The following is a 26,598-nucleotide window of genomic DNA, read 5'->3' on the forward strand; positions in this document are numbered from 1 at the left end:
TTCCCACTGCCGAGGGAATTACTGCGATATCCATAACGCTCCGGTAGACTTTGAACAGTAACGTGCTTTTTATAAGCTGTTATGGCACACAGTGGCTTGACTCCTGCCCTGTGTGGCGGGTCCAGCTATTACTGGCATGCCTGTAGGTACACAAGTTCTCCTTGTAAGGTCACACCAGCTGATGCTGGCTCAATTTATTAATAAGAGTGATAGGCGGATAAACACAGTTAATCTTGCCTGGAATGGCTGTAGTGTCATAGTAATTGATACAGGGACGGTAACTATTCAAATACACATTCCTGTAAAATACACATGAGAAGTACTGCATAGTTCTTGGTAACCGCTGGGAGAGGTTTAGTGTGTGGAAAGCTTTTCTTTGGAAGCAAATTGCACAAACCTAACATCTGGCATCACAACCTGATACACAATTAATGTACACCACAAGTCCCATGGAGAAGAAAACTTACATATCAGAACATTGTATTTATTATAATAACTATAAGAATAAATACAGCATGGATACCAAGTTTAGTAGAACAGTTCAGACGAGATTAATTCTATTACAAAATAGTTATAGTTCTTAAAATGGTATTTATGTAAGTTTCACACAAAAAAAGAAACTATTTCACAGTATGTCTCTTTCTTTTATTGATCACAGTCTTCTGCAGTATTTCATTTTCAAAAGCAGTCAAGATGTTTTTACAAAAGAGAAGGCAAGAAGTGGCTTGTAATGCTTTCATAAATGTATAATAATACTGACCTATTCAACAACAATATAGTAATACTGTATTTGCAGTCGCTTATTATTTCTTTTTTTACTGTGTAAGTACAGTATAAGTCCTGCTTTCAGACAATGTTTGCATGATAGTTCTTGGAATCCTTAAAATATACATGTTTGAAAATATGCAAAACAAATTAGTACACACTTTGATGTCACACCAAATGTGCCACACAAAACCGTATCCTATCCTTACTCAACAGTATTTCTAATTGTCTATTAATGTTTTAAGTCATAATTGGATTTGCATAGCTAGAAATGCTAACTATTGGGCAGTGTGTAAAATATGCCTTCTATTTTGTGAATTTAGTTGTATTAATCTTGCTAATCATTACAAAATATCAGGTATTCAATTGTAACTCACTTCCTCTACTTGTCTTGTGCTCAGCACTGTCTAGTGTGTGTGGGTGTGTGCGTGTGTATGTGTCTGTGCATGTGTGATTGTGAGTGCGCATGCGTGCTCCAGTAGCACTCTCAAGGCACAAAGGTACAACAGATAATGTGAAAAATACAAGGGCAATCTACTTTATATACCAATAACACACTTGAGGAATTTGCTTTCCCAGCAGAAGGCATGTGGATATTTGAATGAAAGATGAGGGGGGAGAGGGGAAATCTACATATTTCATGTAAAATAATGGTTCAACATAATATCTGTAATATATTTTCCTGTCATATTGTCATGGGAGCAGCCTGCTGGGTGTGAAACTTTTGCCTTATGCTCCCACCTCCAAGGAGAAGGTCACACTGCCCAGGTAGCGGTCAGTGGGCGAATCGTTGATGATGCCCTTGCCATTGAGTTTGCATTGTACTTGGATGTGGGCGTCATACTGCACTCCTCCAAAACGCACCGCCACCACCGGCGCTGAGTAGTTTACCTGGGACAGAGGAGACACACAGGAGATCAAGTCTTGATAGGAATTATCTCAAAAACAGCAACATCGTGAACAGTGACACAGCTTTGAAAATAAAAAGATGACACCTTCACTTACATGTCTTTGCTTCCCATAGTATGGATAGTACTTCAGGTCAAAAATGCTTTTGGGAAAGAACTGAAGGTCTCCCAAGGCTTCCGGCGGCCCTTTCTGAAAGAGTAAGAAGTCCCGTTTTCTCGATTCACACTCGCATGATATGATTATGATATTTTCAGAGACGCTGTTACTCCCAGTTTATGGCTGAGGTAAAGTTTGTCATGAGAATGCTGTTACTGTACCTTCACTCCACAAGTCACATTTATTGCTTTGCCCTGGCCAGGTAAGTACCCAAGAATCTATAGGAGTAAGAATAAAAAAATTAAATAATAAGTTTTTATTTATATAACGCTTTAACTCAAAGCACTTTACAGCATTAAAACAGTTTAAGTATAAACTACTACTTCTCCATACTGAACTCCAATTTCCATACTAACCCTAACCCTACATTTGAATAATATACAGTTAAACTCAAATGTTTATTTTTGAGTCATATGAACAAGAGCTAAAACTTGCCAAAACTTTCCAGAAGCCAATTTTGCAATAAGTTACCATCCTATATTTTAAGTGTAGACTGTGTAGAAACGGCATCAAGCCTTTTCTTCCTCTCCCTGAAACGACCACCAGATGTCACTGACTGAGAAAACTGGAAGCTTCAGCTGTACAGCAACATGCTGTGCATCTGACACATGCAACTGGACTGTTTTAAAGCATTTTTAAGGTGTGTATGGGCCCACCGTCGAGTGACACTCGTCTTACCCGGTTCATCCGAAGCAGGATGCATGGCTTTCCCTGAGAATAGCCATAGTGGGGGTCCTGCAGTCCTGAACAGTCCCCCAGCCAAGACCTCTTGAACTGACATGCTTTGCGCTCTGCACTCTCCTCCAAGTCATTCTGCACAAAGTAGCTTTCCTGTGAGCAGTGGATATTCTTCCTCTCCTGAACGCCATCATTATATGCTGAAACGGAGAACAGTGTGTGTGTGTGTGTGTGTGTGTGTGAGGGAGAGAGAGAGAGAGGGAGGGAGGGAGGGAGGGAGGGAGAAGGAGAGAGAGGAGGGCATAAATAAACCACGCAACAGCAATGCCCTGCCAGACTCAGGCCTCTGATTAAGGCAGCTTGACAAAAGCGTGGTGCGAAAAAAAAAAAGCGGCATTGAATGGCTGAACTCTACCCACAAAGAGGCTTCCCCTCCCAGAATGCCCTGCGGGAAGCAAATGGAATAAGGGACAAAGGTAGTGGAGATGGGGATTAACTCACTGTGTGCCCGCATCTTTTAAACACAACCCCAACAACCCCATCACATCCCCCCACCCCACCCCCCACCCCCAACTGTCCTCCACAATCTCAATGAAGTGTCTCTGACTCACGTCTTAGATATTCCTCCATAGACTTTGCGTACTTCTTCCAGGACTTGCGGTCGGAGGCGTTGAAGGCGATGTCGTGGCCGTCTAGGTGTGGAGCCATCGTCATACCTGCCAACGGAGACCCACAGACAGTCAACTGTGCCGAGACTCAAGTAGAACCAAGAGACAGAAGGACAGTCGAGCGGGGAGAGGAGAGTGAGGTGAGAAGGAGGGATGCAGAGGAGTGGTTGGAGGTAGGGAGTTATATTTACCTGGTGGCATCACTCTATCGTTGTATGTTGGATGGTAGGGACTAATAGACCACATGAGGCAACACATACAGCCGCCAAACATGGCTGCAAGAAACATATAAAGTGCAGCGTAGAAGAGGAGGATGAGGCCTAAGAGGAGAAAATGAAACAGAGAATGGTTTTAATATTGTGAGATGAATATTTCTTACACTTGGACAAATAGCAGTTGTGGCTTTCAGAGCATGCTGCACGTGTCTTTAAGAAATCATGTCTGTGATCTGATTGGAGGAAAATAATGAACTGTAAATAATTTCCAAGTTTTTGCTCTGAATGTCTGGCCCGTCTAAACTCCGGCTACTGTCCTTGCTCAGGACGCTCACTAATTTGTTTACACATACAAAAGCACTGTCCCCCTCCATGTCTGGAATTGGAAATCACTTCAGTGGCTTTGAAATAAAATCCACTGTACTGATCTGATGTGAGAACCCCACGGTGAAGAAACCCTGAGAACTAGCATTGTTCTGCAATTTTCAATTAACAGTCCATTAGCAACTAATCAAGCCAAACGTGCCCTAAATTAAATGGCTTTTGCTGTGCGGGCAATTTCACAGGGGACTAGTTGCAGCCAGCCTTGCGTCCCCGGAGCCACAAAGGCCTTTCTGTTTAAGCTCAGTGAGAATTCTCCCAGCTGTCCTTTCACTCAGGAACACAGTGAACCTCCGGTTGCCATCGTAGTGAAGGTCTTTTGCAGCCATAGAGGCCCAGCCAGCTCCAAGGAGCCCCAATCACCCCACTCTGGTATTGTGTCCCCTCTTACACACTCCTCTCACAGGACACACATCACAGACTTCAACTCAGGGCTTTTCTTCCGCAGACACATGGGCCCCATTCCTTCACAAGTGTGCACACAGTGGTTTTGCTGCTGAAACGAGCTCCTAGGCCCGGCTCTATTTCTGTATTATTGGGAGCATGCTGTTCAGCTTATGACATTAAAGCAAGTAATGCACACTTTCCCGGGATGTTCTCTCTACACTTGAGTTCTTGTTGGATTATGTTTGTCTGCCATTGTGTACAGTGGACCTGGGGGAGGGAGCTCAACAGCGTCACATAGCAACTAGCCAGGAATACCAAGCGGCTGCTCCATCATCACTGACTCATCAAACTGCTCCAGACAGTCACTTACGCCAAAAAGGTTTGCCTGCATCAACGCTGAATCTGGCAGTGGGATCTACGGAAAAAAAGGCACTTAAGCATCTCTACGTGTTTGACTGCAACTGTGGGGCCGTGAGCATGCTAAGTTCAGCGATGAGGTCGCCAAGGCTTTGGGAAAGAGGCAGTGGAGAGCAGGGTAAGATGTATGAGGAATGTGATTCCTGGCCAGTGCGAGGCCCGGAACAGTGCGCTCCCGCTGGGGACGCGTCCCCAGGCAGTCTGTTTTTGTCGGGACGCTCTGAATTGTCCATGCACCTATGTAAACATTTGAGCATGAGGACACACACACACTCACAGCACAGTGAGCAGAGTCAGCGGACTGGAGAGACATTTCTAACCCCCTCAAATCCCTGAGTGCATCTTCTAAGAACAATAAGCCATTCAAACACCATGTTTGATCACTGCTGATTATTGAAGCTGATTACAATTGTAATGCACTCATCTATATGGTAATTTCTAATGATTGCATAAGTGTAATAGGCTGCGCAGAGAATAAAGTACTTTGCACGACTTTGTCCTCCCTCCCTATGCCCCATCAACACAGAATCTCTCTGCCTCCGCCAACTCACTCCAGCTCTTTCCGGAGCGACCCATGAATTCGTTGGTCTCTGCGTTCCATAGGTACGTCTTCAAGTCGTCTATTTTCTGGTGGAGCGTCCTCTTCGGTAAAGGCTTGCGCTTCCATTTCTCAAAGTTCAGGTCTTCCTGCTCCAGAGGCTGGTGCTCAGCCAGCTCTTCCTGCTCTTCCTCCAACTCATGGCCATGCTTGAGTATCCCTTTGAAAGTCTGCTGGGAAGAAGATCAGAAAAAAAGCCCTCACCACACATATACTCAATTGATAACTTTTTGCAAATCACTTCAGTATAGGTTTGCGTAACTTCTCACCCAAGTATGACCAGGAATTCAAATCAAGTGTTCTTTTTAGACTACCAGACCACATTTATTTCACTGCACATTAATGAAGTATCGCACTGACGGTCCTGTCCCCTGTTTCAGCAAATTATAAACCCGCTGGTGACCTTTGTGGCCCTCGTTGGGAGAGCTGATCTCCTCTGAGCGGACCCTCCTGCTTGGAGCAGCAGCTGCAGAGAGCGGAGTTGGAGGGTCACTCTGACAGCCAGATGTTACACACTGACTCTCAGCATCCACAGGCCAGGACAGATCCCCGAGGAGCCATGGGACTCCTCAGAGTGTCACCATAATGTCACTTCCTTTGTGAAAGTTTTGCCTTTAAAAAATCTTAGTGCCTTTAGGGGATTCGGATGGAAAGATGATTTTTGTGCTATTCTGAGCTTTGTGCCTTGTGCCAATGAATCCACTGGATTTTGGAGTAAATGCTCACTGTACCAATCATTAAAAACTTCCATTTCTAGTATAAATGACGCCTTAGTATTGCATCTGCTTCAATGGGTAAAGTGTTTAGGAAGTTATATGTGTTTTCTATTTTATGTCAGAGAGGTGGACTTACTGGATTTGGTGGATGATTTCTAAGGAGCGCGTCTTCAGCTCCTCCCTCTGTGGAATTGGGCTCCATGATTCTTCACAGAGAGAAAAGGTACTTGTTAAACCAATCACATCTACCGTCCCCATCGAGTTAAAGCGACACATCTTTACACCTATAAAGTTGTCAAGTTCCAAAACACTTTCAGTACATTTCACAACAATGACAAGCTATCTGGACGGTTTGAGACATAATCAAATCGTTACACAAATAATAAATCAAATAATAAATATAATTTCAATCAAAAACGGACATACCTGAAGTTTTATTTTCAAGGAAAACGCGGATTATTATCTCGAGACCCTCTTGACCCCTGGAGGAAAGAATTCTGTGCTGGTCAAAAAGTATTTGGGGATTTCATTAGAAAGTTTTACGCATGCAATAGGAACCGGGTGTGGAGAACCTCCTCTCAACTAGGCGCGCATCTTAGTGAATGAATGCTGGACAGAGAAAAACTGGGGGTGGGATAGAAAGTGCTTCTTTTTTTTTTTTTTGCTTTTTTTTTTTAGTCCCAGAGAACTTTTGGCAGTGGCAAGGGCTGATGCACGGCACTGCATTCAGCACACGCACACCATCTCCCATTGTCTGTTAAGCTGGGGTAAGACTGAGGCAATAAGCCGCAGAGCCTGAATACAATATTTATAGCTTATCCCAACACAAGACACTGTTGTCAATCACCGCCTGGCTGCATAAAATGTGCAAAGATTCAGGGACAGTTGCATTCATCAGGCTATGGTTTAACTCATTTACTCTAATGTGGATTGGATGTTTTAAATACTTTCTCTAAGATGAAATAACAGTAAATAAAATGTCAGTATTTAGCATATAGTCTAACAGCATGCATTGTACATACCAATCCAGTTGCCAACTCTACTGCCTCCATAGACTCTTGCACCAACTGCTTACCATAAGCTCTGCTCTTGTGAGGTTCAAGTAGTCCTCATCCTTCTTCCCATCTGCACTCCGGTCACGTAGCGTTCTGTTACCCCATGTAAAACTGGGAGAAGGGGACTTCTTACATGAAAAGAGAAATTGCGTCATGGAAAAAAATCAGTTCTTTGCCATACGCGCGCGCGAACGTGTGCGTGTGTGTGTGTGTGTGTGTGAGAGAGAGAGAGAGAGTGTATGTGTGTTTTTACAGTAAAGGACAATAATTCCGAGCATTCATGGACATTGGATTCCAGCTAAAATTAACTGAACATTTTGCAGGAATACACGTAGTGATTCTGCTAATAGATAAAATAGCTTAATTCCCAGCATGTCTGGGCTGATATGCATGCAGAGTAATGGTGTATTGGGGCAAGGCCTATGCAGCAGCCAACAAAGGCAGATAGTCACCTCTGCTTCTTAATTGAGACACTTGCAGAACCCAAATACCATGAGAAGTAAAGGGCAACCCTGAATTTTCCAAACCAGAGTCTTCCATTATAATAATATGCATGGTAGAAAATGTCCCTGTCAGATGAGATGGGATTTTTCGGCACAGTTTACTAGCTATTACTACATGAAATCCTAATGGGATATGCTGCCTTCAGGTGCTCCCTGTAAGGTCCTACTTCAGGATTAATAGTCTTAAATGCAACCCGTAGCGAAATCTAAATGCTTTTGGCGTAAAATAATAACAAAATGGACCCTGAAACACAAGTAGTTTTCTGGGTGGGTTGTGTTTTAATGTAGAAATCAAGTGACACAGAGCTGTCGGCAGAATGAAGAGAAGAAAATGCGCATCAAGCATGTAATTGATTACTTGTTTTAATTAATTAATTTAAACAAAGATTGAAAACAGAAACACACAACAATACTAATTATTTACATCGAAACAATTAGGCACACATACAATAATAAAATACCTGACATGTTGACACGTCTTCCATTCTCTCCACCGCCTAAACGTCACATCATGGCAACTTGTATATCATATAAAATTCAGACATTGAACATGTAATGATGTAATGATGAAACATTGTAATGATGGGAATAGCCTTATGCCTAAATTGCATAAGGCTATTCCCATCATTACAATGTTTCCCAGCAGTATTTATCACTTTTGTTGGGTCGTTCGTGTGCTGCTCACATCGTAATTCGATATTTCTGACAGCTCTTGAAGGCAGCAATAGAGTCACTATTGCTGTACTATGCATGGTCTAAATCGTGACTAGTGTGATATTTTTGACAGGGGGTGGCGCTCAAAGCTCGTCGATATATGGGCTGCATGCTTACACTAACATAAATGTAGCTTGTGGTTTATAGCTTGACAGTAGAATCAGTACGATAACTATGGTTATATGTATAAGAAACACAAAACTGAACGGCAATATAGAAGACAAACATATCCTGCGTTATGCTGATTATTTAACTGATCTTATGTGATGCAATGCAGACTGTCACAGCTTTTCCCCTCTAACTTCAGTGATAAATCCTCAGGTGGTAACGCATTATACTAACTTTCTTACTTCTTTCCACCCAGTAACGACAGTGTAGTGAATTACTATTTCATTTTAAGTAATGTATTATAGTTCCCAATACAAAAACACGCCGTTACTTTTGTTATCACCCCCTCTAAATGTCAGTTTGAAGTTGAATCATCCCAACATGATTTTTTATCAGTCCTCGACTCGTTTTCCTCATAACTGGTCGTCGCCTTCTCGCACAAACTAAGCTAATTTAGATGAGAAAAGGCGGAAAATGTACTTTCTCTCGCTGTCAGTATTCCCACTAATTTGATTTTTATCGAGATAAAACATGGCAATGACGCTGTACATCAATTATCAGAGTAACGGAGTAACTATTTGGTTACTGTTGACTCACAACAGAGGCATTTGACTTGTATGACTGAGGAGAGGATGCGACCAACCGCTAACGTAAAAGCTAACGGTTGCTAACGTAAAAGTACTCCCCATGCTCGGTGGGGAGTATGAAGTGAGTGCTTTTGAAACGAGTAACGGCTGAAACGGTACTTCGTTACTTTTACTTTAGTAATGCCAGTGTCTGTGACATGCGCACAGCCAGCAGCAGCGACCCACCGACACGCCGTGAGGACAGAGACGGACAGACATGTCAACAGCCGCGGATGTAAATGGGACAGACTCGGCTTCAGCGGGACGTCTGCTGTCAGAGAATGCCACTGCAACCAAATACCCCGTCCGTGTTAGCTTATAGCTGTAAACAGGTAGTCGTGCCGCTCGTTAAGTATTTGGTTTTTAACCTTGAATCGTAATTGTTTTTTTTTGTTGTTTTTTTTTGGAGGAGGGTCGTCCTGCTAAACATCCTCCAGCATGCCTCCTGTACAGAGCCATCAAGCCAGTACGATTACTCTCTCTGATACCACCATGGGTCGGTGTACGCAAGGTCAGCAAGGCTTTCTCTTTTTATCAAATAATGTGCTCCTTTGTTTTTACAGGATACGGAGAAACGGTCTAATTATATTTTACTGAACGTGAAAGGCTTTTTATGGTTCATTCTGCCTTGCCATCGCGCCAAGGCTATTTTTTATAATTCTAATGTGTTTAATTTGAACACCTCAGATGGTTTATAATGGACGATGAAGGCGAACGATTTTTTTTTTTTCCAAACAGACAAAACACTCATTGCATCACCAGACCTGTTTCTGGTCGAGGCCGCTGCGCGTCACTGCAGGTGCGGCAACATTTCGCATGTAACCACCGGCGGCAGCAGCAGCCTGGACGCTTGATTATGACTGGTACTGATTTGGGCTGGATACTTGGCTGCTGCCCTCAAAATGAAATCTTTCATTCTTGTGGGAAAGTCCCCTGGTTACACGTATAACTCCTGAAATTATGCTGCATTAGATCCTCCAAAGTTTTGCAAGGGTTTTACATACAGAAGCAAATCTAACCATGCATGATTTTGAGTAGAAAATCCCTTTCCAACAAAGAACATACAGAGACAAAACCCGTTTTTGTTGTACAAGAAAAAAAGAACATTTTGTCTTTGTATAATTTTTTTACATTATAAATCTCAGAGCCTATATGTCAGTAACTATGCAGGGACCATGATGACATCATTTGACTTAAACCATATGGTTTCTCTGCTCAGCATCTGATGACAAGGAGGCACTTTCCTACTGAGTTACACAGGGCGAGCACATTTTCTCATTGATCTACATGTTGCAGCATCATTAGTCCGAGTGCTGACTTCTGTGGCTTGCCAACTCCATGTTTCCACAAACTGATTAAACAGCACATACAGGTCGTTTGGATGATTAGCTTTTCTCTTACCGCACTGTCACACCTTAATAAGTAAAACAGAAATATGAACCACGCACATGAGTTGATTATTGCCTTCTAAATTGACAAACTTTTCACCATCGATGCCCCCCACAGAATTATACCGCTGTACTGAGAGCCTATAATCAATAATCTGAGAACCTTCTTGTTGTGAACTGCATTGCTGTGACGATCCTTTCATTCATTAAAAATCTAATCTATAATTGCAGTATGATGCCCATTGCTGAAACACTGTTGCCCCACATGTGACTTTGTTTATGCTTTGATTTGTCTTCACTTCATTGGATTGAAGATGTTTTTTCCGTTCACGTATTGATTGACTGAACTTGTGATACAGCATGTGACTGATAAACATGATTTTTGCACTCATTTTGAGGCTGTAGATGGTACTTATCACTTATCATTGGTAATGGTTGTAAACTCTGGATTAAAACAGACCTGTGGGGTATCTCAAGAAGCAGGATTGCAGAGTATCTGTGATAAAAGAACTCAATGTTTTGAATAATTTGTCAAATGAAACTTGGATATTGGTTTTTTATTTATGTACTGTTGCCATTCCAACCAGTGATTTTTCATCATGAACAACATTTGAGAAGTTATTTCAGTGTCATTTTAGAAATATCTGGTTTAGTGAGTAATCCTGCTTCTAGAAATACAGCCCTGCGGTTTGATTTATGCTCCATAATGGAAGTTGCAAAAAGCGTATTTTTTCTTGGATGTGTCAGCCTCTGCAACACTGATAACAACAAATTGACAAGGCCAAATAGCCTACATTATAGATTGGAGCAGCTATTCTAGGCAGATATTAATTCTGTCAATTTCATGATAAAATCAGTGGCATAATCTGTCCTAGCCAGAGTTTTGATCAGATACACATCCAGTACATACAGACTACCCACTACACATATGCTTGTAGTAGATGCTAGTTGCAACTTCATATTGTAATTTCACCTAGCTTTACTACTAGTGTTACAGCATGACAGTCAGCATGTATTGTGTTCTAGGTTCCTTTAAGAGGAGGAAGAGGAAATCTATCATGGTGACAGTGATGCTGCTCATTGTATCTGTGCTCATCCTCATCTTCGGCTTGGCGGCGACGACCAGGACGCAGAACATCACCGTGGGCGGCTACTACCCAGGAGTCATTGTGAGTCAGACGTTCACACCTGCACATAGCAGCATCACACACAGGCCATTACACTGTAAATGTCCATAATGAATGAATTGTGAGTGAAGAGAGTGTTTCCAGTGAGCTCTTCCCGCTCCTGGACTCTGATGAACCTAATTACCAAGGGTCTCTGAGGGGTGAATTTTCCCCACATTCATTATTCAGCATTGCTGTCATTAGAGGCTGAGTGAGGTAAGTATCTTGGTCCATAAATTTGTTTTCTTCAAAGTCCTCAGCTTTTAGCACTCAGGAAAAGAGCAACTAGGAAAGGAGCTACTGTACGAAGAAGAACATTTCTAAAGATGCCACCCTCAGCCTTAACCTCATGCTACATAACTTATGGTGGCTTATGAGAACAAGTGGTACAAATAATTAAAATTTCAAAGCTACAGAATAAGTTGATTACAAAGGGGGGGAAATTGGCTGGGAAAAGTGCAACAAAAGATTGAGAGAAGCTTTGTTGTCATCACTCTCATTAATGAAATTAATCTATTCTGTATTTTCCTAATTGGTGATAATGGTGAAGAGTCAATGGCAATCTGAACATACTGAAAGGTTTTTCCAAGAGCTTGACAGAAGCATTTAATACTTGATATATTTTCCATCTCTTTCAATCACCGCTCTATCAAATCAAGTCAAATTAGACGGATACCCTAACAACAATTTCCTCTCATTTCAGCTGGGCTTTGGCTCTTTTCTGGGAATTATCGGCGCTCATTTGATAGAGAACAAGAGGCAGATGGTAAGAGGATTTATATTACCTCTGTGCTTTGAGATCAGTTACAACGCTGCGTGTCTCCGGGTCTCTACAGTCACACTGAACACTGTCATTAAGCTGTCATTAAGTCCCAATGTACCTTTAGACCGTCTGCAGCTCGATTATGTTGTTAATGTGACAGTGGCGGTGGCAGATCCGGCCCAGGTTCAGGGTCGAGCAGGTTTAGACTGTATATCAGAATAAGTATCCTGGGCTTCAGGGGAGATGCAGCCAGAAATAGACGGGTGTAAGCGGAGGAGGACAGATGTCCACACTGGAATGTAGGGAAGGAACTGCAGATGAGAGGAGCGGGGGCGGGAGGTGCCATGCAGGGTCTGCCACTCCTGAAATGAAGAATGAGTTTGTAGCGCGATACCCTTCACTTTCCCATAAGCCAGCAGAGTCTGGATGCAGGGCAAAAGCCACGCCACAAACCTGTTCACCCTAAAATACTAGTCCATGCATGTGCCATGACAAACTGAGCTACAGCACTTCCCGTAGTTTATTACACCTTTGTTATTACACAGAAAATGTATTGAGATCCTATATGGTTTGACTAGTGACAGTATCCTAGGGCTATTAGTGACCAGAAAACATTCTTTGTTAGTGCATAGTCACATGATTTTCTTATAATCAACTTTTCAGTGAGTTTAATAATTTTCCACAGTTTTTTTCCCTTGTAAATGGATGTAAACAACTAAAATCCCTATTTTAGATTCATCATTACTGATAATAATAGTAATTAACATTGCTGTGATGCAATCAATAATTCTATTAACAAAACTCAAACAGCCTTGGTGATTAAGAAAGAGCAGCTCCACCAACTATCAACATCTTTAGGTTGAAGTTTGCATCTTTGTAACATGGGTGTCAAATCTCAAAAGATGTGTTGTTGTAAATTAGTTTGTTTTCAAATATACGCTGCTGAATTCACTCTTGTTGGCGATTGTAATCAGATATTATGATAGAAATCCCCCGTTAGCGTTAGCTGTTGAATGTGTTGTGTCAGTAGCAGAGTCTGCCTCCTGCTAGCTGGGGCGGCTGCAGACAGGGTGGGGTGATGTGTAATTGAATACATGCTGTCTTCCATTGAGGAGTGAAAGGAAGGGAGTTAGGGGAATGGGGGAATTAAGGGTTGCAGTGCCTATAAAGAGTTTGGCAGCGGGCCAGCCATGAACACTACTGGAGCTAGGTGACAGCCAGATCTCTCTATCATTGTTGTCGTTTACCCACAATCCCCTCTCTCCTTCTCTCATTCAGAGGCATTCATGCTTGCAGAAAAGCACATGTGCACACCGATACACACTAGAATTGCACAATTGTTGCAAATGTACAATATGGTTGGTGCAGTAAAGTTAATTCAAGGATAGTTGCAACAAGCCAGATTAGCTAGGGGTGGAAGAAAAAAAAAAAATCAGTGCATGATAAAATTTAGCTGTGCAGACTCTTTTCACATGAAGCAAAAAAAGCTGATGCTCCTCTGTTTTTCCCAACTCTTATTTCTTTCACAGTTAGTTGCATCCATCGTCTTCATCAGCTTTGGAGTGGTGGCTGCCTTCTGCTGTGCTATTGTAGATGGAGTTTTCGCTGCAAGGCACATTGTAAGTATCACTCTATGTAAAGCATTTACTTAATTAAGCAAATTAATAAATTATGGATAAGACTGTTATGTTCAGGCTCATAACTAACTTATTAATAAAAGCCACCCCTATAAATGCTTAATATACTGTATATGCATTATCCATATCGTGAAATGTATGCCCTTCTGCAAGGGCATCATTGTTTAGATATGGCAGGCAGTAGCAGCTGCCACACCCTAACCACCCAGTCAAACATAATTGTGGTAGAAAGAGATGATTCAAGATGACATTAATAACATAAAGCCATAAATAACCACTAATGCACCCTTAAAATGATTTTGTGAAAACGAAGATCAGCACCATTAGTAGGCCTTCATCTGCAAGTGATGCCAGTGAGTTGGAAATTTTCCTGTGAAACAATTTTTGGTTTTTATTGAGCATGTCTACACTACAAAATGGCACGCTGTTTTATAAAACACAGGGAGAAAATAAGATAAGATAAGATAGCACTTTATTGACATGACTTTATTGAATGAAACTATTGAAATGCAATAAGTTGCAGTGACAGACTGCATAGATAAGTGAGGCTGGTGGTGGCTTGTACATTCAGTTTGTGTTGACGTAATATTTTATTACCTGTCACCGCTCTGCTTATTTATCATTTTACTCTTGTGCAACTAAATCAAGTTTCACATTTGAGGTGCCAAAATGACATTACTCTGTCTCACTTTGTATACCTTCAGTATACAGGTATACAAAATGAGAGGTATGAGTTCTTCTTCTTTATTTTTGTCTCTTCTCATTTAGTTGCCTAAAGTAAACCAATGATGAAATGTACATATATATTATAATGTTGGTTGTTGTACTGCAGGACCTCAGGCCGCTGTATGCCGGCCGCTGTGACTACCACTCCAGTGAGACTGCATCTGAGCGTGATGTAAGACACACATTGTCGCTTTCAGTTCACAGAAATATGGATGTGGTGTTATGGCCTTTCTGAATTCCTCCTCAGCGTATGTCTTGGACCTGAATTCTGTGTCGGCACGCTGAAGTCTTGACAGCGTAGCCATTGTAGATATCTGTTGAGTGAAAGCATGAATGAGGACAGGGACATTGTTAAGAAGCCGTAAAATACTTTTTGAACTTTAGGTTCCCTGCCAGACACCATCGCGCATGTCCTGTAACCTGCGTGTGAAGAGCAACACCTGTTACTGCTGTGACCTCTACAACTGTGGGAAGTGAGTATGCTGCAGCACGGCCGACCGCACAAGCACCGGCTCTGCTCCTGAAAACCTCAAACAATGGCTACTTACTTTTAGTGTTACCCTTGTTGCGTTGCTTTGATTGTTTGTTGATTTTGGATCCGTGCCATTGTGTCATCTTTGTTTTTGTTTTTTTTAATATTGCGAGGTCAACTGTATCAGAAAAAGAATGTTTCTTTTCTTTTCACCTATGTTTCAGAGAACATCCTCTTATGGGACTTCAGAATAAAGATGTTTTGAAAAAGTTTAGGAAATCATCCATGATTTGGAAGTAGGTCCCTTTCTTCTAGCCCCACAATGACCATTAATGATCAACTCATATGTTTCTTTTGGATAAATGATGAATGAACTATAGTAATTATGTTTGTTGTATAACCCACCATGGTAGTGTGTGGTTGGATGCCATCTCTCCTGCATGTCGTTGCTCCTCTGTTTGTGCCTCACCAAACACCAATCCTCATTCAAGTCTCCCAGCTCTCTAGCAGCTCTTGTTACTGGTTTCTCCACTCACACTTGGACTGAAACCATCAGAGCTTTTACAGCCATAGATCCATTTGTCTGTAAATCAAGACCTGTCTTTCACTCTGTCCTGAATACAAGTGTTCAGTGCCTGTTGGTGTGGGTAATGTAGGTGCATCGCTAAACACTAAAAAACACTCTGTAAGTGAATATTATTATGACTTGACTGTAGACTGTCTGCCTGTCTCTCCCACCCACTGGGCTAGCCGTGTCGAGGTGATCGGAGGCTACCATGAATACACAGATGTGAAGAGCTGCCAGGATGTGGTGCACCTGTACCACCTGTTATGGTCCGCTACCATCCTCAACATCGTGGCACTCTTCCTGGGCATCATCACTGCTGCGGTGTTGGGAGGCTTCAAAGACATGGTAAGTCAAAAGAGTCATATATTTACCAACAAAGAAGAAAATCAATCACGGGATGACATTTGAGCACCTTGATGTTGATCTTGAAGGATAATTCTAGCCATAGTGTGTCCAGAGTGTCCTCTCTCCTTTCTAAAAATTCCTGTGGATTTTTACATGCCATTATCAGAGGAACAGTTATCATGTGACTTATTTCTCTTCCTCTAGACGCCATTCGCTTTCATTCAACTCTAAACGTTATCGAAACTAAATGTCAGAGGTGGCAAACTAAGTGTAGTAACGCAATCCATGGAGGAGATATGTGCTTCTGCAGAGTTTTTGCTAGGCCTAACCTAATAGCCTAACCCTCATAAAGTATAGTAGTTCCTATCCCATTCAATTTGAACATTTTTGAATTAATGCATGCATTCAGAAAGCCCTCATTGGGTGAACAGGGCAATAAACAGCAGGTATGTCTATGACGTTAGGTGAACCGTTGGAAATTGGCAAAACACCATAGCAGCATAGCTGTATCATCAAAAGAATGTCTGAAAATTTACAACAAAAAAAAAAAAAAAACTCTCCAAGTGCTAAGCCAGGTTACACCCAAAATTCTCACCCTGATCTTTGCTTACACTTTTTTTTTTATATTGGACGTCCCGCCTTAGATGGCACTTCTGACCTATCATCCAAACATCCTCTGTTTACATCCCGCCTCATTTCAAGCCTCTCAGCTGAGGAAGTTTTCTGCCTGAAAGTAGTTCCTATGAAATGGATTAGTAAGTAAAGCTTTATTTATATAACGGCTTTTTAAAACACACAGTTTACAAAGCGCTTCACATCAAGAGAATAAAAGAAAAGACCTGAAAGAACTTAAGTGCTAAGTAAGCAAGCTTTATTCTTCAACATGTAGACACAGAAATCAGTCGGACGATCCTAAAGATAATAAAATGCCTGTTTCTTATCTTCTACAAAACCCATTTCAAAATTTTGAGAATATACATAAAATGTAGGACATCTACGAAACCCCTCTAGCTACAGGTTACCACAGAAAAAACATTGGATTTTCATGAGGGAGACTGGAGAATGGGCTCAACTTGGAAGCATGAATTATCCTGTCAGTAAGGGTCAAAATGAGTCAGAAAACATCCAATTCTATAATGATGCTTTTGGCAATATAATATGATGTAGAGATGACTCAGATATTGCTGTTTTAATAGTTTGGTGTGTATGTGCAGTGACAGACAGACACTAAAGAACACTAACGGCCTTCACCTGTGGTTTGATTGTCTGTCAGACTCCCTCTCCTGCCTCAGACTCATGTGAACCAGAGGCGATCACAGCCCCCGTCCCGTCAGAGCCTCCGGCACCCAGCACCTCCCTCAACTCCTACTACAACACTGCCCCCTGTCTGCCGCCGTACACTGCCTACGACCTGCAGGTAAACCACTCCACCCATATCAAGAATCAGAATTCGTAATGGTTCATGTAAATGTTTTTTTTTTCTGCATGTAAAGAAACTTGTCCAGATTAAATTATCCACCATGATGTTATTATCAGGGTTCCCACACCCCTGGAAAACCTGGAAAAGTCTTGGAATAGTATTTTCCAGGCCTGGAGAAGTTATGAAAAATGATAAAAGGGAGAAAAGTTTTGGAAAAGTCATGAAATTTTACTGTCAGATGTCACAAAAAGCTGTGGCTGCTTCCAAAACAGTCTAGACCTCTCTGTTGGAGGAAAATATTGCTGGTTGCTGACTTTTTTTTTTTGGTGACAGAGTTAAAATACTATTACAGATTTTTAAGTGAAAAACAAACTAATGCTTAAAGTTAGTGTAGTTAGTGTTAGTGCAGTTGATGGTTACTTTGCATTTCAGTCATGGAATGGAATTTGGTCATGGAAATTTGAAAAGCGGTCATGGAGAAGTCATGGAAACGTTTTGGAATTTCATTAGTGAAAGGGTGTGGAAACCCTGTATTACTCCTGTCTTTACTTGCAATTTAAAACATTTTATCGAAGAATTACAACATTTCAGTTTTCGGTATTTGTTTGATGGTCTCAGAACCGAAAATTTAAATTGCAAGTATAAACAGTGTGCAGGAGTCTCTTCACATGTTCCGTATGCTTCCAATTGCTCTCCTACGCACCTGAATCCTGATATAGGTGTGCGAAGAACCTAGTTTCCTGAACCCTGTACCCCTACTGACTGCTGTTTTATCAGTGAGATTCAGATCTACAAATGTGCCATTCTAATCTATTTTTTCACCTTTTTTCTGTAGGGCTCCTGTATGTTCCCTGACTCTTCAGGTCTGTCAGATGAGTCCCAGTCTGGAGCCAGCCACATGTGGCCTACTATGATCCCTCCACGCTACTCCCCTCCTTACTACCCCCCGGATGAGAAGCCCCCGCCCTACAGCCCCTAACACGCCGGTCTGGCGGAGAACCGGTTTCCTGGACCTTGACTAGGTGGTGTTACATCTCGAACGAGGGGTTTGAATGCAAGCTGCCTCTTGTTTTTTTTTTTTCCCCCAGTCGTCCAGAGCAGCAAAGTCAGAGCCGGGATGTGTACAAAGAAACAAGGGGGGGGGGGGGGGGGGGGGGGGGGGGGGGGGGGGGTAGAATTGGGGGTGCATGAGTCACAGTCACTGTAACTGGGAGTGCCAATCATCACAGGAGCGGGAACGAGGAGGAAAGGCTCTGAAGACACATTCATCCCACCAAAGTATGCTAACTTTCAGTTCAGCCCAACCCAAGGGAACCAACAGTACCGCTCACACTCTGCCCTGCACTGTGTGTGTGTGTGTGTGTGTGTGTGTGTGTGTGTGTATCAAGAGACAGACAACCTCTCCAACGCCGGGACTGTTTACACATCTGCCTTAAATACAAGTGGACTTCCAGCGCTGTGCCACACTGTCACCCGGACTCCGTCTACACGCTCAACCATCTTCTTCCAGCTTCTGCTTAATGTTCGCCTCACATTAGTGCGTTTAATGCTTCCTGCCTCGAGCGGTACACATGACGACGGTCCTCACTGTTTGCATTGTGAGGACGATCAGTTTGACGGTTGATTTGCACAGGTGTGACCCCCGCGTGATATGAACACCATGTTAGACGGCTACTTTTGTGTCTTTTCTGAATCTACGGACGGGCAGCTAGATAACTCAGATCTGTACAGAGTTTTAGGCCCAAGCAGTTGTTCCTTTAGAGGTTAATAGTGCGATTCACTGTACATTATCACAGGCAATGTAATTGAGATATTACATGCTTATAATTCTAACATTATGATATACCGTTGCTCTTTTAGCACAATAAGCATAAGGAAGAGAAACATAGATCATAGCATCTATTTATCAACTTTGTCTCACTTGATGTTCAAGAGTAGCTTGAATGAATGTGTGGAGGATTTTGCAAATCAGTGTTTATTGAAGAATAAACTATTCTATTTAGTTGTGAAGGAAGCACCGTAACCATTACACTCCTAACCCTAACTATTTATTGTATCTTCACTAAATGCTGCAAAGGAGGTAAATATATACAGTAGTCTCCCCCTCTGTAAGTAATATTACATTTACAAACTGAAACGTGTTATCTTAGTCACGAATAAACATTAGCAAGTCTCAAAGTAAGGTTCAACCTTTGAAACATTCGGTGCTGGTTTCGCTGACATGGGATTAGGAATTGGTAGTCCTGGACTAAAAACTATCTTTCACAAAGGAGGTGAAAAAGAAATTGTAGCAGTCTAGACTTCGTCCATGCCCATGAAGCCAGCCTTCGTCAGCTTTAATCACTGCTTTTTATAATTTGAAGAACACTTTCTCAGGGGCTGATGAAGTGTCTATTGTGTTGTTTTTTTCCCTTGCCATTAAAAACTGTTTTGTGTAAGTAACATGTCTTTTTTTGTTGATAAATTGGCTAGTGGGTTGCTATGGTCAAACTCTAGAACAGAAGTTCCATCTTTTCATAGCAAAGACCCATGGGAAATCTCAAAGCTTTTCCCTTGTTTGGATTTAGAACAGGATGTTATATTACTGCTCAGTCTCAAAATGCTAACAAACTCATGGCACTAGTGAAATTTAACTCTTCCATTTATTGAAGCCTTACAGACAGGATTTTATATAATTTGGTCATACCTGATTTACCTTGCATTTGGTGGGATCATGGGTTTTGATCTGCTACAGGATTCCCACTGCCCTAAAGCCCAGACTGTACACAAGGTACATCAGTGTTACTTATTACAAAATGATACATGGGTTTATCTGGTTGTCAAAGACAAATTTAAAATAGGACAAACCTCTACTAATTGACAGAAAAGAGACATTTCATAAAATGTCAATAATGATAGAACCACGTATTTTTATTGACTTTATTTCATTTTGTCTAGCACTAAAGACCTAATAAATAAGTTTCAAAAAGAAAAATAAAAGAAAGTAAAAAAAGGTCTTAAGCACAAATATATACATTGCACACCAATGTTAATTTGTTTATTAAAAACAAAACCTGCAGTGCTTTTATTGAATGACATGGAAGTAATATAGAAGGACGTGTTAGCACTACTTGCTTACTCATACTGACAACTACATTCAGACACAACAAAAGCAGAATGGAAAAGTAAAATTATTACAAAATATTCCTCTGCTGCATGATCCCACGCTAAGTGCTATCTGTACAGACTGAATTCATTCTCAGTTTACGTCACTCCTATCATTACCTTTTTAAGCAATCTCTAGCCTGCAGTATATAGCAGGCAGATTTTGGCATTGACATCATCTTGAATTCAAATAAGAAATAATATGGCCAGCATAAGAAAATACAAAATACAACTAAACAAAGCACAGGTCATCATGATCAGAGTAAATAAAAGGGCTTAGAATGGACTGCAAATACGCTATAAACTTTTGAAGACATTCAAAATTAAATAACCATTGAATATTTTCCCTGCAACAATACCCAAACGTGGGATATCCAACAATAACATACTGAAAAAATATATTTAAGATCATAATTATGCTTCTCTTGATAAAATGAAGGAAAAATAGGTTTAATAAATGGTCTCAAATGGGAACCAGGTGTGATAACAGTCCAGAAAAGCATTGCGAATCCTGAAATATCCATCTGATCCTCAGACAGACGGAGCTTCTTGACTGCATTAGCCGATGATGGATTTGGTATTTCAGCAACCCAAGTTTACTTCCACCATTTTACACAAATCTGTTGAAACCACAAACGCATTAATTTACATTGACCAGAAAAAATTTCACCTGGTTCAACATAAATCCATCAACTAATTGATTTCACATTCTCACAAACGTTAAACCTATTCACCCTCTAGAAAATGGACCTCAAAGGGAGTTGCTGTTAAACTGCATTAACTGATTCAGGAAACAAGGTCTAAATGTAAATAATTGGAATAAAATCATACTATTTACCACCGCGGCTGAAATAGGATGTGAAACAGAACATTATTCAACGTCCCCGTTAACATTTTGCGTTGTGCTCGAGATCCTCCTGGCCGTCCCAGAGTCGAGACTAAAGACCAGAGGGGATCAAGCCTTAACTTTCCTCCGAGCTCCTAGGCGTTGGAAATGTAGCCTGAGGAGCCAAGACTGGCAAAATCAGTCATATTATCAGCTGCTCATTAAAATGCATATTTTACAGACAAGACTTTGCATCACTTGGTTAAGCCCATTTTGTCATCTTTTTTGCCCATTTCATTCTTCTCTAACAGTTTTGAATTTGTGTTGTTTTTTCTTATTAGATTTAATTTCTTACCGTTTTACTGCATGTAAACCACTTTGCTACAAAAAAAAGTTTATTAATGTCATTATCATTTTTCAATAATACAAAAGATCATGACTATTACAAAAGCAGTGTAACATTATGAGTGAGATGAAAGGAGTGAGCATTTTAGAAGGACAGTATTGTTGACGTGGACCCAAAAAACATGATTCAAAACGGGGAAACCACTGAAAAAGGCACAGATAATGGAGCAGTGGGTGAGCCATCTTGCTCAGTAGGTCTCTGGTATAACAAAGTCAAATTCTGAGGATCCCTGGGGAGGGGGGTTCATGGTCGTCCCCACTCGAGCGTGGGGGCCGGGCTGCATGTGAGCATTAGGCTCCACAAAGATGTCATTCCAGTTCAACATTTTGCTCTGAGTGGAAGAGTGGACGTCTTCGTCACCGGGGGTTATGTGCTGCACGCTGCCGTCCTCGGAGATGACGGGGATCCCCGCTTCGTCGGTAGTCCATGAGTAAGACTTCATCTGCAGGGTTTTACACGGAAGCAGGCGGTACAGGTTGTTTTCGGCGTCGTCCTTCTCTTTTCTCCCACAGGGATCCTGGTTGTGGGCCTGTTTGCAGTGGGTGGAGAGCAGCTGGTAGTTCAGAAACATTTCATTACACATCAAGCACTGGTACCGCCTTTCTCCTGTGTGGTGGATTTCATGCTTAGTTCTGTACTCGGCCAGGGCAAAGACTTTGTCGCAGTAGCGACAGGGGTACTTCTTCTCCCACGAGTGAGTGTTAAAGTGGCGGCGGAGACTCGTCAGACACACATACGGACGCTTACAGACGACGCACACATAGAAAGTCTTCCCATCCATAATAAGCTCATAATGATCCTCAAGCTCCGTTTTGGCCTTTTTCTTGTTCGGGCCACCCTTTGGTGACTCGGGGGTTTTGTCAAAGGGCTTTAAGGGGGTGGACATTAAGGATCTCTTCCCTTTATTGGCTTTAGAGCCTCCCTCTCCTGGGTCTTCCTTCACTGGGACAATATCGTATGTGTTTTCCCCAATATTGGCATACACCTTACAACCTGAAGAAATAGAGTCAATTTCTGAGGCCTTGTCTAGTGTAATTGTCTTTTTCGCAGCTAAAACTGATTGGGAAAGATCAGTTTCGTTTTCTGGGCCTCCAGATGACACATCTAGGAGCCGTATTTTGAAATCCCCCTGCTGAGTGTTAGTAGAGACCTGCTTCTTGTGGACTCCCATTATATCGCTGTTCTCAGAGGACTGTGAGGCGCTAGAGGGCTCAGGAGTGAAACTACTTGACCTGGCTGGTGTTGTGGGCGCACTTCCTGAGGAGACTTTGGCAGGGGAAGATAGATTATTGGAAGTAGTTTCCGGGGCTCGCCGAGGGCTGCTGCTGTCTGGCAAACTTTGAGGAGAGCAATTGACATTTTGCGGCTTTGCGTGTTCTGCTTTCGTAGGGGCTGGGCCTATTTTTTCCTTTTGTGCAACCGCATCACTTGCTTCTTGATTTTGCTTTGGCGCTACGTTTTCCGAGTCAGCAGCATCCAAATCAATTACCTCACCAGACTTGGTTTTCTGACTGGCTGCTCTGGTTTGAGCGTCTGTTTCTGAGACAAACAAAACATCACTGTCTGAGTCCTCATCATTATCAGCAGTTTTGCGTGTCTGATTGAATTCCTCTGCAGATATTGAAAAGGACTCTGTGATGATTGGCATCACCTCTGTGGCTGTGTCATTTTTGTTTTCTGTCTCTTTGGACAGACCAGGTAGGCCCTTAACTTGAGACAGTGGTAACCCCAAGTTTGCAATGAACTTCACACCCAGTATCTGTCCAGCATTTATGAGCTCCTCCAGCATGTCAGAGCGAACACGGACAATCTTGGAACTGTAAATGTAATTAAGAATCTCCTCAAAGATTTCTGCTCTGATGAAGTTTAGCTCAATTACTTGTCCAGCTACAGAGAAGAGCTGGTGGAAGTAAGTACTTGAGGCAGACAGGATGGTTTTGTGAGCTCTGAATTTCTTGTCCTGTATAATGATGGTGACATCGCAAAATAATCCATGATTTCGTTGCTCGTTCATTGACTTCAGCACAGCTGCTGAATACTGTGTGTCAGTTGCAGATATCAGCTTTAGACTCGGCATGCCTGTAGCGAGAGAGAAAAAAACAAACAGAATCACACTTGTTCTGAGTAAACAGCAAAAATAAAAATAAGCAATTACATTATTGTGCATGGGGTAAAGAGATGGGTGTTTCAACCAAAAGCATGCTTTAAGAGTTGGCTCAAACTCAGTTTTGGCCGTTACCCCTCTTCCCTCCGCTATTCCAGTTCCTATGGTCCATCATCACCAACACCCTCAAATGGGACAATAACATCTGATGGATCAATAAAGCGCCATCAAAGGCTGTTCTTCCTGATTTTTCTGCAATGATGGATGTTTGATATATTCAATTGCCAATTCTTCTTTTAAATGATAAATTCAACTTCTCAGACTAGTAGTGTGTTTTGCAAGTTTTTGATGCCATTAGGAACAGACTAGAGTGAGTGAAGTCTGGATGACACCCAGATGGGAGGCGTAGAATGTATGTGTGAAAAAGAAAGGAAAAATTCATCAATGTTTCCTATCCATGCAAACAAATGTTAGCTGCAAACATAATCGAAAACGTAGGAGTAGTGGAACCATTATTGAAGTCCTCTTCAAGGAAATGACACTACAACAGCTCATTTACATTCCTTCTGCAAATTATAATTAAGCATTTCTGCATAGGTGCTCAGAAAAAAACACTTCAACTGGGATGCCTGAGAGTTTAGTAGGCAGGCAAAACTTGTTTGTGGTTACTTTAAAAATCCTGTAAAACAGGACAGCCAAAATAGTAAACTGCCATGACTAAAACAATGACGTGACCACACGTCGACAGATTATTGAGAGGCCCCAATACGACTGTGCAGTGATGTAATGGTAAATAAAAAGATGAGCAAGCCGAGACCTACAGTTGGTGGGCAGCATCAGGTGAACCACCACCAATATAAAGAAATCTATTTATATTGTCGGATTTATTTTTTTTTCCCTTAAACATCCTACCTTCATGACCGTGTAGTTTGATACTATACTATGACGTATGATTAAGATTTATGTCGGCCTGGAAAGGTGGGTCAACTCTAATCCGCAAATAAAGGGGTAGTTAAACCGAGTTTATGTGGCTTTATCCTCCACTACATGCCCGACTGTATATTTTGTAACACTGCTTTTTCATTGCAAACTTGAGAGTAGAATTTGATTGCGTTTAATTAATGCCATTACCAATAATGGCTTTCCTCACGAGGCTGTTTCTCTAATGCAGGGAAACGAGGGTAATAATTGTATTGTTGATTCATAATGAATAAGAACCACTCGCATTTCGCCCGCTGAACACGCTGGGGGTTATAATAAGCACGAATGTGTGAAACTGGGCTCTTGGACTATCATGTTAGCTGCAATACATTTTTTTAGCATGCTGCTATCAAGCAAACAAAAACAATAACGTTCCTTAGCTAACGTTAGCTTACGTTAGTTGGCCAAAGTTAGTTGAGCATTTGGACTCGCATGACATTATATTCGTGGCGAACTACCAGGTTAGGTTAACTACTTCATCAAATCGGTTATTGACATGTTTAAGCAAATATTCAAATGCTAGTGTTAGCTAACAAAGGTAACGTTAACGTAAGTGGATTTGTTCCCTCTTCCTCTTTATTGAAAAGCGGATAGCGCGGCCTTCTGAGTTAACGTTAGCTGGCAAGCAGTTAGCTAGCATGCTTGTTTCAAACACAGGACTCGAGTGAATGCATACGACCAACATCTTGCTATTTAAAATAGCCGCATGAAATCGACATTGTTTACCTGCAACCTTGATGTTTTCTGTCCAGACCAAGCAGGATCGCCACCAGCGACTGTAACTTAGCTGGCCACAGACAATAAGGAGACAGCCCGTCTTGCTAACTTATTGCCACATTGAACCGCCACAAGGAGTCGCCGTCGCATAGGAGCCGCACTAGCCGCGGACTGACGGAACAAGCTCCGTCTGGGCGAAATGGAAACTAGCTAACCTATATGTCCGTTTTTAGAACAAGCAACAGGTCGTGTTCGAGTACAATAAAACTCAATCAAATAACGCAGTTGTTTAAGTTGTTTCAATCTGTGTTTGTTTATTTTTAATGCCAGGTTTAGGGTCAAGCTAACTTCCGGTTCAGCAATTCCGCCTTCAAAATAAAAGCACGGTAATTGATACAACATAATGTGAATTTAAACATACAGTATTTGGGTACACATAACTGAAAAAAATCTTATGAAAGTAAGGGAACATAGAATTACAAGCTAGATTAAAACAGAGCTGTCGCTTGGATTCAGTAAGGACTATACTTGCAAATTTGACCCAGGAGGGAATAGTGGTGCTGACTAATTGAGCCTCAACACTCAGGGATTGCCAGGGCATCAGGAATGACCACTAAAGCACCCATGTCACATTACACACTCCTGTTTGGAGTTTGGGCCTGAGTAGCTGTGCATGAATTAAGGGTTCTATTGTAAATTTGATTTCCAATGAGCACCAGTGCCTCTGATTTAGAAATTCTACCAGTACAAAGCAAAATGTGGGAGCAACAACGGAAATCCTGTTAAAACTGGGCCCATTGCAATTCAATCAATTGTGCAAGCTGTTGTGGTTACATAGGCCACAGCCATACTTAGAAACAATGGGCCTAATAAGACCCCAGGCGTCAGCCCATCTTTGCTATGGGAAACAGCTAAACGCTTATCTTAGGGGGAGTATTATATCATACACCACAGCTCAGAAAAAGGCTGCTATTAAAGAGCAACTCGGCCTAGAGACTACAATAAAACAGCTGGAGGTACAATTTAAAAGCACACCTTC

At 41.7% G+C, this 26,598-nt stretch overlaps 3 protein-coding genes across 3 annotated transcripts; 1 reads left to right on the forward strand and 2 right to left on the reverse strand.

Annotated features, from left to right (window-relative positions):
• Positions 1–773: 773 nt before the first annotated feature.
• Positions 774–7,011, reverse strand: atp1b4 (ATPase Na+/K+ transporting subunit beta 4). The gene is made up of 10 exons (XM_071916188.2): positions 6,966–7,011; positions 6,317–6,372; positions 6,027–6,096; positions 5,128–5,344; positions 3,368–3,496; positions 3,120–3,224; positions 2,509–2,708; positions 1,992–2,048; positions 1,771–1,863; positions 774–1,656 (listed from the first exon to the last, which is right to left on the reverse strand). Exons 3-10 carry the CDS (start codon positions 6,090–6,092, stop codon positions 1,495–1,497), a joined length of 1,029 nt encoding a protein of 342 aa, XP_071772289.1. The 5' UTR covers positions 6,093–6,096; positions 6,317–6,372; positions 6,966–7,011; the 3' UTR covers positions 774–1,494.
• Positions 7,012–9,346: 2,335 nt separating this feature from the next.
• On the forward strand, positions 9,347–18,401 carry tmem255a (transmembrane protein 255A). The gene is made up of 9 exons (XM_078289239.1): positions 9,347–9,407; positions 11,311–11,453; positions 12,154–12,216; positions 13,743–13,832; positions 14,683–14,748; positions 14,961–15,049; positions 15,799–15,961; positions 17,235–17,378; positions 18,217–18,401. Exons 1-9 carry the CDS (start codon positions 9,389–9,391, stop codon positions 18,358–18,360), a joined length of 921 nt encoding a protein of 306 aa, XP_078145365.1. The 5' UTR covers positions 9,347–9,388; the 3' UTR covers positions 18,361–18,401.
• A 1,908-nt stretch (positions 18,402–20,309) lies between these two features.
• On the reverse strand, positions 20,310–25,667 carry zbtb33 (zinc finger and BTB domain containing 33). The gene is made up of 2 exons (XM_071916181.2): positions 25,569–25,667; positions 20,310–23,836 (listed from the first exon to the last, which is right to left on the reverse strand). The coding sequence occupies exon 2, from the start codon at positions 23,832–23,834 to the stop codon at positions 21,945–21,947; it is 1,890 nt and encodes a 629-aa protein (XP_071772282.2). The 5' UTR covers positions 23,835–23,836; positions 25,569–25,667; the 3' UTR covers positions 20,310–21,944.
• Between the last annotated feature and the right edge of the window lie 931 nt (positions 25,668–26,598).

The sequence above is a fragment of the Centroberyx gerrardi genome, chromosome 16, assembly GCF_048128805.1.
Source record: "Centroberyx gerrardi isolate f3 chromosome 16, fCenGer3.hap1.cur.20231027, whole genome shotgun sequence".
NCBI lineage: Eukaryota > Metazoa > Chordata > Actinopteri > Beryciformes > Berycidae > Centroberyx > Centroberyx gerrardi.